General features: G+C 40.7%; 1 protein-coding gene across 16 annotated transcripts in view; it reads right to left on the bottom strand.

Annotated features, from left to right (window-relative positions):
- Positions 1–7648: 7648 nt before the first annotated feature.
- DLGAP1 (DLG associated protein 1) overlaps positions 7649–17694 on the bottom strand; it is a 626931-nt gene continuing 616885 nt past the window's right edge. For 8 of the 16 annotated variants that reach the window (XM_070420585.1, XM_070420582.1, XM_070420588.1 and 5 more), the window contains 2 exons: positions 13804–13956; positions 7653–11065 (listed from right to left, as the gene is read on the bottom strand). In XM_070420585.1, the coding sequence (XP_070276686.1) occupies positions 10856–11065; positions 13804–13956 (363 nt within the window). In that variant the 3' untranslated portion in view covers positions 7653–10855. Of the gene's footprint in view, positions 11066–12972; positions 13957–17694 lie in introns of those variants that run through there. The other 8 variants (XM_070420578.1, XM_070420579.1, XM_070420581.1 and 5 more) reach the window with 3 other exon arrangements.

Genomic DNA, 17694 nt, shown 5'->3' on the forward strand with positions numbered 1-17694 from the left:
TCTGATATGGGTCTGTCTGAACAGGAAAAGGAGGACTTCTTTGTCAAGACGTCTACTTGAAAAGAAAAGAAAAAACGTACCCACTGGCATATTGCTTACTTCATAGAAGGAAGGACACATTCTTGATTGAGCTCCAAAGGATTTTGGACTCAGGAAGGATGTTAGACTCTATCTTCATCTGAGACCGCTTGTTTGCCAAGAACCAAAAATCAATTGAACCAGTTAAATACAGTAAGGTTGGTTTTAAAGACACAGTAGGTGTACTTCATGCTATGTGTCACTTGTCAGTGCTATGATTAGCAAGACAGTCCTGCTCTGTGAGCTGGTACATTAGGTTTGCAATGCATGCAGAATCTTGTTGGTAGTTCTTTGGGCATACAAGGAGCTTTCAAAGTTTTGGTGTCTCCAAACCGAATGAAGACAAACTAAAAAATGCTGACCACATTGCCCTGGCTATCAGGGAGCCTGTGAAGAATTGTAGTATTCATTCCCCACCACTCAGGATCCTGGGGACCTGGGACCTTGCCTCGGTGAAGTTACTTAATCTATCAATTTTCTTTTTTTCTCATTTAAAAATTGTTCAATACTTTATGTTTTATTTCTGTAAATTGTCTTTAAGCTTTTTTAGAAGTGGAGTTTTACTTTTTTTTAAAAAAAGCACACACCAAAAACTAATAAGAAATAAATGAAATACCAGGAATAGGAATTGGTGTCCTGTGGTATAAACCTACTAACCTTCAAAGTGCTTAGGCTCTGCTCCCAGTCCTGGCTTGGACCTCCATGGTGAGCCTGGACCTGCTGCAGGAGGCGCTTCTTAGGCTGTCCTCTGAGGTTTATGACATAGTCCCAATTCCTGGATGAGTTTATACCCTGGGGCTAATATATACTTACTAGAGGCCCAGTGCATGAAATTCGTGCATGGGTAGGATCCCTAGGCCTGGCCAGTGATCAGGGCCGACTGGGGCCTGCCAGCTGCTGGCCAGGGCCTTCCTTCTGGCTGCTGGCCGGGGCTTCCTTCATTCCACACCACCCCCTGGTGGTCAGCACACATCATAGCGAGCAATCGAACTCCCGGTCTCCCAGTCGAACTCTTGAGGGGACAATTTGCATATTAGACTTTTATATATTTATTCCTTCTTTGAATTCTAGCATCTTTGCTCTGGGATTTACATAAAAGACTGCATTAAAACCACCACTATATCCCAGCCAGTGTGGCTCAGTGGTTGAACTTTGACCTATGAACCAGGAGGTCATGATTTGATTCCTCGATCAGGGCACATGCCCAAGTTTGGGTTTAAACCCCCTCCCCCAGTGGGGGCGTGCAGGAGGCAGCCAATCAGTGATTCTCTCTCATCATTGATGTTTCTCTCTCTCTCTTTCCCTCTCTGAAATCAATAAAATATATATTAAAAAATAATTAAAACAAACAAAAACTCACCATCACATTTATAGACACCCTTATCTTCCCCTTCTTTTTTTTAAAGCCAACTAGAAGATGCCTAGATTTTTTGTTGTTGTATTTTGTTTTTAATACTCACCTGAGGATATTTTCTCCATTGGTTTCTTGAGAGAGTGGAAGGGAGGGAGGAGAGAGGAGAAAGGAGAAAGAGAGAGCAACATCAACTTGAGAGAGACACCTAGATTGGTTATCTCTCAAAAGGGCCCCTACCAGGACTGGGGAACCTGCAACTGAGCTACATGCCCTTGACGGGAATCAAACCCTTGAACCTTCAGTCCACAGGCCAACCCTGTAACCACTGATTGTATTTTTAAGTATGGCTCTGAATTTACTTTATGAATGCTTTCTTTCTTTCTTTCTTTTTTTTTTTTTTTTACAAAAATAGGTGCTAAAACTCATACATGTTTGGTGATTTCCACCTCACCTTGATTTCCACTTCAATTGGCAATATTTGAAAACAAAAGTTTATGTCTATTTGTCTAGGAATATGACCTATAGACACATTTCCATATGTACTGAAGATACGTTGTAAAATGATTTTCACTACAGATTTTGTTTGTCATAGCAAGCAGTGGAAACAGCCTAAATGTCCATCAATGGTGGAGGGTGGGGGAGAACTAAGTAATGTCTAATGGTTCATCCATAAAACAGAATGCTGTGGAGCCACTGAGGATAGTAGGTGGACCATAATGTTCTGAAATAATACCTTACTAACTTTTTTAAATGGTGAGGAAAATGGCAGATAAGTTGCTTTGTCTTGCACAAATCACACACATATAAACAAAGAGTTTGGAGTTATATTGGATTCAAATACTAGCTCTGCCACTTACCAATGACCCTGCGATACTCCTGAATCTCTCAGTAACTTATTGTAATGACTGTCTCATAGGGTTATGGAATGCACATAAAATAGTGCAGCCAGGGCACAAGGTGCTTTCTCAGTAAATGTAAACATGTAATGATGGTGATGATGATGACAGTGAACGTTTGAGCACTTACCATGTGCCAGGCACTCACTGTATTAATATATATATATATATTTGAAATATGTTTTTTACTGACTTTATAGAGAGGAAGGGAGAGGGAGAGAGAGAAACATCAATTGGCTGCCTTCTGCATGACCCCTACTGGGGATGGAGTCCACAACCTGGGCATGTGCTTACCAGGAATTAAACCGGCAACCTTTTGGTGCATGGGTTGACATTTAACCAACTCACCCACACTGGCCAGGGCAAGAGCTTTATATATATATATATATATATATATATATATATATATATATATACATATATGTTCCTTTCAACAGCCCTGTAAGTATTGGTTTCATCCTAATTGTACAGATAGGGAAGCTGAGGTACAGAATGTTTAAGTAACTTGCCCCAAATACACAGCTAGTAAGTGGTGAAGCTAGGATTCAAACACCGGCAGTCTGGCCCAGTAACCTGAGCTCTTTCTCACTTACAGAATAGCCCTGCCCCTGCTGGACAGTCAGGCCCACTCATGGCACAATTTTGAGGCTGATGAGAGGGTCAGTCCAGTGTCTCAGAGAAATGCTGGCAATACAGAGTGTCCCCAAAATGTATACACACTTTGAATGATTACAAAGGCAGTGTTTATTAAAATACATTTCATTTTCAAAATGTAAGAGAATCACCTGTTAAAGTGTGTGTTTGCATTTTGGGGGGACATCCTGTAATCGTAAATGTCTTCTAAGAGCATGGCAATGCTTTCCTACCTATCCCCAAGGCAGAATAGTACAATCAGAATGACACCTGGGTGTTTCTGTTGGGGTGTGTGGGGACGTCTCGCTTTGCCTTGGTCTTCTCCCATCTGGATCCTCTCTGCTCATGGACCTGGGGTCACAGACAGAAACCTGGTGGGGAATTCTTCACTTTGGGCTGAAGCCAACAGGGATCATGGTGTGCGTGTATGTGGGTGTGTGTTTGCGTGTGTGGAGACCTGTCTTTACTGTATGTATCATCTAATAAACACATTTAAATACCAAGAGGATGGAGGATTTTCCGTCTTTCGTAAGGATCCTTTGGTGACTCAGTTCTCATAATGGCTTCTCTTGGAACAGCGTGTCAAGTTTTTCAGGGCAGTCAAGACGTCATCTATTCTTTAGGGAAGCATTTCCGTAATATTGAACCCATATTCTCTAGTTGAATATTTAACCCAATTCTAATGTGTTGCCTTTGCTAGAAGAAAGCTGGTCCTTGGCCTCCTTATGGCCTATCTGAAAGTGAAGTGCCCTTGAGCACAATTACACCATGACTCAGCCACTGACAGATCCTGAATAGTCCGATGCCAAAACATCTTGGGTCCACGTTAGCAGCGTGTTTTACTTTCTTTCTTTATCTTCAGACTTACTCAGACTTGTCTGAATATTTATTCCTTACTTCACTGCTAGTCACAAGTGTTTAACCCCCGCTGGCATTCAGTTTGGAAATCCTCATTTTCCTGGGCTAACATCTCTCCACTGTTCCAATTTTCCAAACTATTGATCAATTTTTCACTCTCTCTGTAAAGACTTCATTTTGAACAACCTGCTGGTCAAGGGATCCTTGGTGCACCAACCCAAGCCAGGAGAAAAAGACATCAGCATCCTGAAAAAGGTCCCCCTTCAATCGTTTCTGACTCATTGCCTTGCTGACTACCATAAGAAACAATCCCAGAGCCCTGGAGTTGCTCTTTCCCCTTTGTCAAGCTCAATGTTGAAAGTGCCACACTCACCAAGGCCTCCTGGACACTGCTTCTGCAGGGACCAGGCTGCAGAGAACAGAAAAGGTTGGCCCCGGCCAGGGAAGGCAGTAAAGGCAGCGAGGCTCTCTTCCCTGCGCAAGCCAGGGAGAGGGGTGGCTCTCAGTGAATGTGTTCCATTAAATCAAACCAGAAAGGAATCTAAGGGTAAGTTATTCAACCTCTCTCCTTCTCACCTTTGTTCAAGTTCTGCCTTTGAGATCTGCTTCTCACACTTGGAATTATAGACAGACCCTGCATCGGCTGAGGTTGCAAAGAACCTTATTCTAGAAAGGAAATGATGTGACATAGCTGGGATTTTTAAAAGTGTCACTGACAGCCCAGCCAGTGTGGCTCTGTTGGTTGAGCATCATCCTATGCACCAAAAGGTTGCTGAGGTTGCCAGTTCACTTCCTGGTCAGGGCACATACCGGGTTGTGGGTTTGATCTCCAGTCAGGGCACATACAGAAGGCAACCGATCAATGTTTCTATCTCTCTCCCTCCCTTTCTCTCTCTAAACGTGTCACCATGTCATCGGGTGAGGATTAAAGAGATTTTTTAAAAACCCTTAAAAGGGTTTTTTAGTGTTACTGATTGACAGAAGTAAACATCTCCCATAGAAAGAGATTAACCCTAAAACCAAAACTCTTAAAAATAGGTCTTCCTTTTTTTTTTAGTTAGTAGAATATCATTATTTTAATCTGGAGAGATGTTTAGAATACACTGAATGGGCCATCTACAGTATTATTATCTAACCCCTTAGATGTTTCTCCTTACTTTTCATAATTGAAACTGATGATGGGATTGGGCTTGAAAGCCCTCAAAACAAGGAAGACAGCCCTAACCGGTTTGGCTCAGTGGGTAGAGCATCGGCCTACAGACTGCAGGGTCCCAGGTTCGATTCTGGTCAAGGACATGTACCTTGGTTGTGGGCACATTCCCAGTAGGGGGTGTGCAGGAGGCAGCTGATTGATGTTTCTCTCTCATCGATGTTTCTAACTCTCTATCCCTCTCCCTTCCTCTCTGTAAAAAAATCAATAAAATGTATTAAAAACAAACAAACAAAAAACAAGGAAGGTATCATTAATTGATGGTTATGTGTCCAAATCTCAGAAGGCTAGCTCTGGGGGAATATTTTCTCTTTGTAGATCATTGGCCTCCAGCAGCAGTGAAAGCATTAGAAAAGCTACCAAACCTATAATTGTTGTTCATAACCTCCTCCTTAGGGTCAACAGGAAGAATGCATTTCCCACCGATGTAACAGAAGGGAAAACTGAAGCTCTATTTGTTTTCCCCTTCCTCCTTTCCAAGGTGAAAGGGAGAGTTGTTCTATGGATGAATCTCTTTATTGAGACCTCAATAGAAGCTCCCTCATGGTGTTGATTTACCTATCAAGTAATCTGAAAGGAGGAAACTAGCAGATCCTTCTCACAGAAGGCGGGCTAGAAGTGTGCAGAGGAGAATGGCAATCTTCATCTGTACTAGTGAAAACATTTGGTGCATCGAATAGCAACAGTTCACTAAACATCAGTGAGCACAGTGTTTCGGGACTGCAAGGATACACTGAAAACTACAGCAGAGCTTGACTTCTGGTGTTTGTTAAAACACTTTCTTGCTTTCAGGCATTTTTTATAAAGTCAGGCTTGGGCTCGTTTTCACAGAAGACATGAAGATAATGCATTGACTTGGCTCCACGGAGACCCAGGAATCAGGAATGGCACCGGGGCTCCACATTCTTGTGGTTATCTGCTGATGGCTTCCCAGGGCCAGCAGTGAGCCCTGAGGAAAGCATGTGGACCAGGAAGCAGGAAGCTATTTTCTCTCTCTGCTTCAGGGGAGATGATGAGTGCTTTGCAGAGGAATGTAAGACCTACAGTATTCTGTAAACTTCTACTAATATGTGAGTTAGGACCCTGAGACAGTTTTCAAACAGGGCCACTAGTTTCTGTTTCTAAAAGGAGCGGACCTAATCTTGTCTTAGCAGCTGAAAGTCAAACAGCCAGCAAACCTGAGGTCAATTTCAGCACCCTTTAGGATCTACGGTGGCATCCGAGAATGAACACATTCAGACACTGCAATTTTTCAATGTCATTTATTTAAACCAAAATCCATTTATATTTTCAACGGGGGGTGGGGGGGATTTCAAAGATATAAAAATATATTCATATTCAGAACAAACAATTTTGTTCAATTTCTATAAAAAATGAAACTACATTTTTTTGGGGGGTGAACCCTGTAACAGGGGAAATTGCTTCAGTGAAATTCAAATTTCCACATGCAAAAACTAACTCATTTTGTTTGGGGATTGACTGAAATGGTTAAGGAGCCCAATAGAATAAAATAATTAATTTGTCAGGCCCTGGATGGGTAGCTCGGTTGGTTAGAGTGTCATCCTGATATGCCAAGGCTGCGGGTTTGATTCCTGGTCAGGGCACATACAAGAATCAACCAATGAATGTATAAACAAGTGGAACAACAAATATTTCTCTCCCTCTCCCTCTCTCCCTCAAATCAATAAATAAAAACTTAAAAAATAATTTGTTAAAGGCGAACACTGTAATCACAGTTGAGACTTTGGGAATAGTCAGTGCATGAACAAAGTAATAAGATCTTTGCTGCCTCACGAGGATCCAGCCACTTCAAACTCTTGAAGCCGTTTCAAAAGTACGTTGTGTTATTTTGGTGACTGGCATGGTTTTGCTTATGTATAAAAATCAGAAAAAGTGGCTTATCTGCTTAACAGTTTCCAAGTTTGTTGCATTTAAGGTGGATGGGTTTGCCCAAGAACTCGGTGGGAGGAAGCACTGTGGATATAGGTTTCTTCAGAGCTGCAGCATTTTCAGATTATGGCAAGTTCACTTCATAAAATACTGCAATTTACTTTCTTTTTTGATAAATCTGTATTTTTGTGTATATGGAGTCAGGTTTGTGGATATAACCTAACTAAACCCCAGACAAAATCAGCAGTGACAAATAATTACCAATGTTAAATGTTGGAAGCATGATAGAGACCCCACTGAAGGCTGAATGAAGGCTTGAACTTGGGACTCAAATCTATTCCTTAATAATTATGTCACAGGAGGCAAATCACTAAACCAGTGAGCACAGTTTTTCAGTACCGCAAGGATAAATTGAGAACCACAAAGCATTATTCTGACCTTTCTTACCCTGGCGGACTGTGTAGAAAACAAAATTGATGAAATGTTTGCAAAGAAATTCAAGTGGCTGAGATATATACAGAGCTGCACAAGTTTGAGAGGCTAATAACTGCTTTCATAAAATATACAGCTTTTGACTTGACACTTTGACCTGTGTGTGATCATCATGGTAACGTGACTTTTAGTTTTCAGTATTTCAGTCCCTTCTGTGGGATACAAGGTCTACCCCCTGGCTCAACAGGGACTAGCACTGCGTGCTGTTACAATGAAAGCTACAAGGAGGTGCTTCTTTATTGCTTAATTATTCCCCCCAAAGGCAATTACTTATATCTTGGAAGAAGCAGGACTCTGTAGTGAAAACATGCAGACCTGAAAGCAGTGCATTAATTATTTTATTAATTTCATCTTTTTACATTATGGGAAACATTCATCTATTTACAATTTTTTTGTTCACACACAATCTAAGTAGATAAGCCTATGAAATTCCAATTCATAAATCCATAAAAATGTTCCCCATCCCTCCATCAGAAGGCTTTCAAATGAATCTTTTTTTTTTTCCAAACCAAAATAATTTTTAAAAATTACATTTGGGAATTCAGATATGCTAGTGATTTACATTCCAGTTATTTAAAATATGCATCTAGACATGTTTTAAAAAAGAAATGGTAAATTCACAAGGATAAGGCTTAAATTAAAGTGGTAATGCACAGTAAAACATTAAGGAAACATCTATAAATAACAGAAATATATTACAAATAAATTAGTTCTATTTACCATTTCAAATATTAAAAATCTTTAATCCATTTCTTCATCTCTCTTTACAAAAAGGTTATGTGAATTGTATGGAAACAACTGCAAAAAATATAATAAATACTTAATTTCTTTGAACTTTTTTTGATGCGGGAGACAAACTTCTTTTTTAATTCCCCCCTCCCCAAGAAAATGCCCAAACATCTTTGTACCAAAGTTAAACAAAATAAGTAATTTTTCAGGGTACATACATTTTCCATTATGAACTAAGAAACATTTCTACAAATACATCAAAAAGAACAATGTAACGAAGGTTATGATCATGGATGTCAATTAAAGGGGGCAAGTGGTTAACAAGCCGCTTGATGTGGGGTCACGTTTTAACATCAATAATTAGCTCTTTATAAAGTGTTTGTACAATTTGTGATTTGAAGGAAGGCAAAGGTCATGATGCCTGTAGGCATTTAGCTAAAAGATTTAAAATTCTTACCAAAAATAGCTTATGAATATACAAATACTGCTCACACGGACAAGATAAATAGGACTTCTCTTGTCTCTCTTTAAAATATCCTGGGCTAAACCAGTTTCCAAAGAAAATATTGTAGGATGATCTGGAATCGTATTAGAAATCTATTTCTTACTCCAAATCTTATCTCTACCTCAGGGCACAGAGCTGTTGTTGGGAACATGGGTTTTCCAATGGATACCACTTCCTTCACGTTAATCTTCGAGTTCCACGTCATCTGCAGGACTGAATGTGACCATAGGCTACCCAAGGTGGCAGTTGGCCTTACTTGATGCAAATTTTGTGTGACCTTCCACTGCTGCTAGAAAGTAAATAAAAGATGTATTCTTTTTAGAACCAGCAACACCTGAAGCTCAAAATCTCTGTATGCTCCAATTTTACAAAGCACTCAAGGTGCTTTGTTCACCCTAGTTAAAAGTTTGTTTTGAGATAAGTTAGTAGCCCTTGTAAACCACAGCAGTAAACATTTGTGCCCTGTTTATAAAGATAGCTCAAAGCATCGATGGCTCTGAGAGGTAGCGAATTCCCTAGTGGTTTTTGAATATGTCCATGAAAATAGTTGTTGCCAGAACCCATCACCTCTCTTAATTTCAGAAATAAAATTAAATTAGCACCTGGCGATGCGAGTGTGTTTTTTTGAAAAAGCTTCTCTGGTGCAAGCGTATTTGATGTATGTTTTTAGAAGTCTTTCATTTTTCAATGGTAATTTCTAATACTTTAGGGTGGGAGCTGGACGTAAGAACGCCAGTGATACTTTAAGATCTCCATAGTCTAAATGTATTGACTGCTATGAATAAGGGCATTTACGGAGAACTTCAGCAAAGTGCAGACTGCCCATCCAGCATCACTAAAAATGTAAATCAACATTCTCTGCCAAAAGCCTGGGTATCTTTCAGTGTTTGTGCGTCGTGACTGTTCCCCTCTCCTTGTGGTTGCTGAACCTTGCAAGTCAAATTTTTCTCACTACCTGGGACTTCAAGAGGAGTGGCAGCTCTTTGGAATGAGGCATGTCTATTGGGGTAGAAAATTTATTTTATTGGGTTGACGTGGGACACAATCCTTATGCTAGGGGATGATCGGACTCTATGGAATAGTGAGAGAAGACTAAAGGAAGAGATATGTCAGCAATATGAACTAACAGGTTAAAAGAGATGGCCGTATAGCATTCAAGGGGATGATGGGAAAATCCAAACTCTTCTCCGAAAACCACCTGGCTGCCATGTAGAGCGCTTCAGAAGCAGATGTGTACATATACAGGTGTGTTAGGTAGGCTCCCCAGGATGGACACTAACAAATTAATAGAACCAACACTTTCCCCTTTAAGACCCTACTGCACAACAATATAATATACATAACACAATAAAGGCTGATGAAACATTTCAGGTCTAAAATTTTTTTTTAATAATAGAACAAAAAAAAATCCCTATGTATATCTTAAACTCTCAGTGCTTCCTTTGCCTTGCCTTTCTTCATTTTATTGCCTTTCAGAATAGATTAATTTCCCTGAAAGAGCGAATTTACAATCTTCTGCTGATTGAAACATTTGAAGCAGTGATTGATGAAGCATCAGTGAGGCAGTTTGTGAGTGGTGCAGGTACTCCCAGCACCCGCAGATGTGGCTTCTCCCTTCCCCACTACACATCCAGGTCCCCCACCCCCAGCCCAACTCGGTCCCCTCTTGGTTTGTCACTCATGGATTCTGGTGAGATGGCGTGATTTCTGAGGTTGGAAATAAAGTGCTCCATCTGCTTTGCAAAATAATAACCATTGGGGAAATAAAGGGGGTCGGAGCCCTAGTTTCTTTTACGCGGAAGACGGTTAAGTCCCAAAGGATCCCCCTGTGATACTGGATTTCTGAAATACCCTACGGTTTTATATTGCTGAGCTCTAGGGACACACTAGCTTGAGAGAACTGAGGATGGCGGGTGGCTTAAAGGGGCTATCTCTACACAGGTGGGCTTGGTTTTGTCAAGAAAAGAAAGGGCTGCCTATCCGGATGAGGCAGGTGACGCATCAGTACAGGTGGCGAAGCTCAGTGAATAACATGGGCCAACTGGTCCGGGCAGAGGGGTGCCTGGGGGGCGGCTCCTGCAAGATGGACAACGACACCGCGACAGTGGGAGTCCCTGGGCTCAGAGACAGACGGGCTCGGAGGCGGAGGGGGCCGGGGGAGGAGGCGGGCGGGTCCTGGGGGTGCCGCCGCGGGGGCGCGCCCGGGCGCCTCAGAGCCGGGTCTGCGCCTCGGGGATGTAGATCTCGATGCTCTCGGCGCTCTCGGTGGCCGAGTTCTGGCGGACGGACGCGGCGCGCCTGGCGGCCATCAGGCGCTTGCGGGCCTCCTGGCGCTGCGAGCTCTCCAGCGAGCGCTCCCGGATCAGCGGCGCGGGGCCCTTCGCCGGCTTCTTTGGCACTGGAGGAGGGGCCCTTCTCTCCTGATCAAAGCAGAAGGTTCAGGACATTACACAGCTTCTCAGGACAAGCGTGGGGGAAACTGGGATACGTCAGTAGTTAGAACACACTTTTTTTTTTTTTTTTTAAACCTAGGGGTGGTTAGTTCTGATCTGCACACTGCATATAACTTTTTCTTCATTTTTCTGGTTTGGGTATTCAAAAGATGCGGGGGGAAAAAATATACCTGTAAGCTTAAGGCCAAGGGTGAGGCTGGACTGCAGAACTAGGTCTCTCCAAAGAAAGGCTGTGGGTACCTAAAGGCCCCCTGCTGAAAGGCTGCGCACCCAGCACATTTACTGGTTCTCTCTGGAGGCTCCAGACTCCTCCGGCGGCCAGAGATGGGCAAGGGTTGCAGCGGCAGCAGCAGCAGCTTAAGAGTTCTGCACCCCCTCTAAGGAGGCGAGGCAGCTGCTGTGAGCTGGGTTCAGAGTTTAAAAGCATCACCGCCCTCTCCCCAGACCCACCCAAACCTAAAGAGCCAAATGAGGAGGAAGAGACGATAAGACTGTGTTCCTTTAGCTTTGTAGATGCCTCAGTGAGTTACGCCCGTTTGCACACCACACACAAACACACAGCAATATACATTCCAGGGTCACCCTGGAGGGAAGACATGGGTAATTCCTACACTCTCAGCTCCAAAACGGCTCTAAAACATCCTGCTGGGATGGCACTCCGGGGCCCAGAGAGCTATTCCAATCATAGGGACAGACATTGTGAGAACTTAACACGGGACTGAAAGAGTTCACCTGCTTTAGCAACAGCAAACTATAAAACAGGTATTTTTAAATGCCATTGCAAAGACAAAAGCCGCTCATGACTTCAGTAGAAAAAAAAAAATGCCAGTGGGAAAGAAGGAAATCTAGACCAGAAAGGATTCTCATGAAAAGGATGATAAACTGAGGCTGCGAAATGGTCCATGTGAATATTTTCATTTTAAATAAAATACCCTCGGTCCTCGTAAATAAATGTGAAGTGTGTCATAAATGTGAAAAGTATCTTAAAGTGTAGAGTCTATGATTCTCCAAAGCGCATTCCTTGTGCCTTAACACTCATGCTGGTGACAGTTGGTCCCTCCTTGCTGGCATGGGTGGAGCCTAGTTAAACTTATTACAGTGGAGTGGCCCGCAGGCAGTTTAAGGGAGAGTCTGGGGGCCCAGAGGACAGAAAAGGAAGCACAGAATGCAAACAGTATTCTGCCAACTCTGATTGTGCTCATTCATTTTTTTTCCCCTCTAAAGTGCACGGGACGATGAAAAGCTCTGATCATGGACAAAGTGTGTAAGGATTTAGAAATCAAGTTGACTAATGATTTACTGTGCGAATGTCAATAGTTACATATATCATTTCTTAGCATCACTCAGTTTGGACATTTAAAAAATCTTCATTGTTGAGCAACTTCGTGTATATTTTTAGAAGTATGAATACTGATCATTTTCAGTCATATTTTCCTATTTGTGTACATTATAAATTTTAACAATAATTTTTAAAAAATCAACAAATGGGAAATTAGATGGATGTGTGTGTACATCTGTAGTGGTTTTTTGTTTTTTTTTTTAAAAAAAATAAGACCAATTCAAAAGCTTATCTAGCTAACAATTTTAAACACAGATTTAAAAAAACAAGCTAGATTAAGTGCAAATGTTTGGCTTCCCAAGTGAGAGGCCACATATACACCAATGGTACTTTGATGCTTAACACTAAACCCTCAGGTTGACGGGTGACAGAATTGGAAATTAGGGATAGGATGATAGTGCAGCTTTCCTGTCCCCTGGGACTGGATTTCTCCTGGGAGCCCACTGACCCTAAGAATCCTGATACTCTGGGCAGCAACAGAATGGACTGGATTGCCATGAGCTCTCTGAGAGGTGAGGAGATCTGAAAAGGTCAGGGCCACCAGTGCTTCAGGGGAATAACCGTGAGTCATTTGTGTAGTTGAATCTCTTGGAACTATTTGACCTCAGGCCAGAGGAAAGCAAAACATTACAAAAGTGGTGCATGACAGCCCAGCCTAGGGAGGACACTGTATACCTGTGTGAGCCTGGTGGAACCACCATAGTCCAATGTGAAAATTGTAATTTATTAATTAAAGTAAAAAATTTGAGTCTTTATTTCTAAACGGTTGCATGAGGAACCCAGTGAGCAATATTCCCCAAGGCAAATAAACCAAAAGTAAACTCTTTTATAAAGGAAAAAGTCCAACATTTTTGATTACTGTGAAACTTGATGGTGTGTATATTTTTAGACTTGAACAACAGTGGTTTCTTTATTCCTATATTTATGAAATGATTATCAAAGTCAGTTAGCTTTCAGGGCTTATTTTCCTCAGAAACACATCCTAGGGCTGTAAGGAAGTTGAACTCTTGCTCTATGTAATCATGCACTGAATATGTCATTTATTTTAGTTTAAAAAGCAAAATGGAGGCAGTTCCTTCCAGTGACTAAAATGGTTTAACTTAAAGTTTAATTAACAAAAAAAAAAAGCCACATTCCCAATTTTCCAATTCACAAAGACAGGTTTTTCTTTAAAAATATGCCTGAAACATATTACAGATAATATCCCAAATGATTACTATGTAAACATTGTCATTACAATGAAATTAGTATGATGTCAGCTCCATTTCACATTGTAAACAGCAAGACTGAATGCAGAAGCCTATTTAGACTGTCCAATGTTTGTGCAGGTTTTTAAATGAACCATACAAAATCTACATTGTTCTACCTTCTTGTCAAGAGGATCCATCTGTTTCCAATTATTGGCCTTTAACTGATGGAGTTCATCAAATTTCATACTAATATTTTCTATGGACAACTGCAGCATGTCCCAGAACCCCGCCAAATCCTGGGAGGTGGGCCTTGGATGAGCATTAGGGTTCTGTACAGAGAAAGAAGAATATTCATGCTTTAGAGGCGATCCATGACAACAAGCACAGGGCCAAAGTAACATTTTCAAATACTTCAAACAACAGAAGGAGAGTGAGTTCCTTTTGGTTTTCAGATAAAAGTGGTAATTTTATAGTAATTTATAAATGGTTATTTTAAAAATTATACTTTCAGCTCTACTGAGGTATAATTGACAAATAATAATGACATTTAAAATGCACAATATGATAATTTGATATACATTGTGAAAGAATTCCCTCCATCAAGTTAAGTAACACATCCATTACCTCACATATTTACCTTTTAAAAAAATGTTTGGTGAGAACATTAAGTTCTACTCTCTCAGTGAATTTCAGTTATACAGTACAGTGTTACCAACTATAATCAACATGTTATACATTAGATCCTCCGACATATTTATCTCCTAACTGAAAGTTTATACCCTTTTACCAGCTTCTCCCTATTTTTTCCACCCCTCAGCCCTCAGCAACCACTTTTCTATTCTGTTTCTATGAGCTAGACTTTTTTGTTTTAGAGGCAACTACAAATGGTAATTTTATATACACATCCATTTGACTTTCAAATGCCAAGGTTGTAAAACTCTTCTTTTGTAATGCAACATCAATCAGTACAGTGTATGGGGAGAGTAATCATTTGAAAATCCAGAGCCAAAACCGGTTTGGCTCAGTGGATAGAGCGTCGGCCTGCGGACTGAAGGGTCCCAGGTTCGATTCCGGTCAGGGGCATGTGCCTGGGTTGCGGGCACATCCCCAGTGGGAGATGTGCAGGAGGCAGCTGATCGATGTTTCTCTCTCATTGATGTTTCTAACTCTCTATCTCTCTCCCTTCCTCTCTGTAAAAAATCAATAAAATATATTTAAAAAAAAAAAAGAAAATCCAGAATGTATGATCTACAATAAGATGCATATAAAATACCATATTTAAATGAAAATACCATCTTTGAAAAAAGTACAGTATATTAGAGTTGATATTTGACTACCTGCTACCTAACTTATTCAGAGAACAGATACATAATCTAAAATATGATTTGTTTTAATACTAATGTTGAGTGAAATACTAGGGAAGACAGATGAGGAGTAATAAAATATATGTTTAACAATTAAGATGCTATTAATATAGGAAGTCATTTATCATATAAATACTTTGGCAAAATCATTTGGAAATGAATTTGTTTTAAGCCAGCAGTTCTCAACCTGTGGGTCCCGACCCCTTTGGCGGTCGAACGACCCTTTCACAGGAGTCGCCTAAGACCATCCTGCATATCAGATATTTACATTATGATTCATAACAGTAGCAACATTACAGATATGAAGTAGCAACGAAAATAATTTTATGGTTGGGTCACAACATGAGGAACTGTATTTAAAGGGCCTGAAGGTTGAGAACCACTGTTAAACTGACCATAACATAATATAGCAAATGTGAGAACACATATCTACATATACACAAAGAGTCCACAGTGATCCATTTGCTAGAAAATATTGAACAATTTTTGGTATTTAAGGATTGGCTTTCTTCGCCTCCATCCACATGTCCCTCCAAGTACTAGAAAGTATGAACCACAAATTATTATGATCTAAGACAGAAAAAACATAACTAAGAGAATGAAGGTGCCATGCTCATTGTTAATCACTACCTGCAGTAGTAGCTAAAGCATTAGATTGATGGGAGCTGCCACATGTCAGATGTTTATAGCTGGGGTCAGTTTTGGTTACCTCTAAGTATTCAGGAAACTAAGACTGTGAGACCTTATGCTGTATAATAACTTGAGGCCAGTTTTTTCTTTTAAAACCACCCTCATAGAAAATGATATCAGAATTTCAGAATGTGTAAGGTCAGTGACCATCAAAATTAATGGGTTGGAAAGAACTTTTTAGCCCTTTGAATGAACTAGCATTATTTGTCTAGACTCAAAATAAATACAAGTAAAGATGTTTTTATAAACTTATAGTTCTAAAACTACCCATAGTTCTGAAATTCATTGGAAGAAGTAAATTCTAAAGTTTGTAAGTATTTGGTTCAGTATTAAATCTGTGCTAATGACACCTGAATTAATGAGTTTCTCTATAACATTTTGACTCAGTAAACAAACAAAAAAAATGTTTCTAAATATCTAGGTTCAGAAAGACAGATAATAGTTTGGACAAAGTACCTCTCAAATGGAGTTTATGGTCTCACAATATATTTCCTTATCTTATTGATGATGAAAAACTAAATTGCTCATATTCTGGAGTTCACTAAAGTCTTTTAGGTCATAAGCTCCATTGGCTAAATTGTTTCAGTGCACCAGTGCATGACATGATAGTTCAATAGGCAGAGTTATTTTTGGCTCTGTATATTGGGCAACTTGTTCCCTCCTCACCAGGAACCTCTTTGCCCCCATATCATGAAAGAGATAGAAGAGGAAGCAGAGAGAAAGAGCTCAGGCACCCAGCCAGTCTCTGAATCAGTGGGTCATGTGACATCCCATGCACAAGAAGTTGTAGTACTAGCCTTAGTCTGAATCAGGCCACTTAGGGCTCAGAGATGGTAAAGAGTGTAAAAAGATGAGGGGGGTTGGGTTCCTTGGTTTAGTTTTACTGGGAAAAAAGTAACTCTCATCCATTCATTCTATGCCTGAGAGTCTAGATAATGTGTGGGTGTTCAAGTGTTCCCTTTGTCAGAGTAAGAACTCAAGACAGGAGAACTGGGTCTGGTTGTGACTAATCTTAATGTCATCCTTATGCAGCTTTATAGACCTAAACAATGACACTACCAGGTCACCATGCTTCCTGCTGCAGAGGAGGGAGAGCTGACTGGTCAGCCTCAGGTCCCTCCACCAGGGTAAGAATGCAGCTCAAATTCTAGGGGATAAGTAGGGTAGTGGGTGGATTTACAGGGATTGAGGTCAAAGAGACTGAGATTTGAATCTTGGTGCAGCCTCTTAGCATGTGGCCCTGGTCAAGTTACTTAGCCTTTCCATGCCCATTTTCCTCTACTGTAAAACCATCATAGAAATAATGTCACAAGATGCTCCATAAGGTCTGACACAGTGGACTCTTGACCTTCCCTCCTGGGACATGGTTTGACTGGCCATCAATGGCCCTTGGCCAGCAGTGTGGTTCCGCTTCCGTCTACCTCTAACATGCTTCTCATATTTTGCCACCTAAGTTCCTCTAGTGGCCAAGGAATGTGAGCCCATTAGGAGCTAGGAAACATCAAAAGATGGCTTTAACAAGGTTAACCTTTCCTGGACATCTGCAAAATTTTCAAAACGTTTTGTCTGCAATTTGATCTTCAAAATCTGCATAATATTAGTATTCTACTACATAATATACTTGCCCGCAGTATAATTCTTTAAAAAGGCATGCTCTGTGCCCTGCACTGTGTACACATTGGGCTCCAGGTATCTAGCAATCATTTTGAGAAGTATAGCTTTATGCGCGCTTTCTTACATTTAAAGAACAAAGAATCATGTTGATTAAGATATGTGACACATTACCAAGTTCACGAATTAGCGGGAATTCTGTACCTGGCATGAAGTGAAGCTCAATAAAGTATTTGTGGTAGTCAATTATCAATACATTTACTAATATATATTATCTTATAATCCAGAATAGAATTTCTGGGAAGGTGAAAGAAGGATCAGGTAATTTTTGCTGAGGGAAGGGAAGACAAATTATAGATGGGAGAATGGTGAGTAGGAGGGAAGAGATAGCTCCAAAGGAAG

The sequence above is a fragment of the Myotis yumanensis genome, unplaced genomic scaffold (genome assembly GCF_028538775.1).
Source record: "Myotis yumanensis isolate MYYU_CA2020_CCGP unplaced genomic scaffold, mMyoYum1.0.hap1 SCAF_7, whole genome shotgun sequence".
Taxonomy (NCBI): domain Eukaryota; kingdom Metazoa; phylum Chordata; class Mammalia; order Chiroptera; family Vespertilionidae; genus Myotis; species Myotis yumanensis.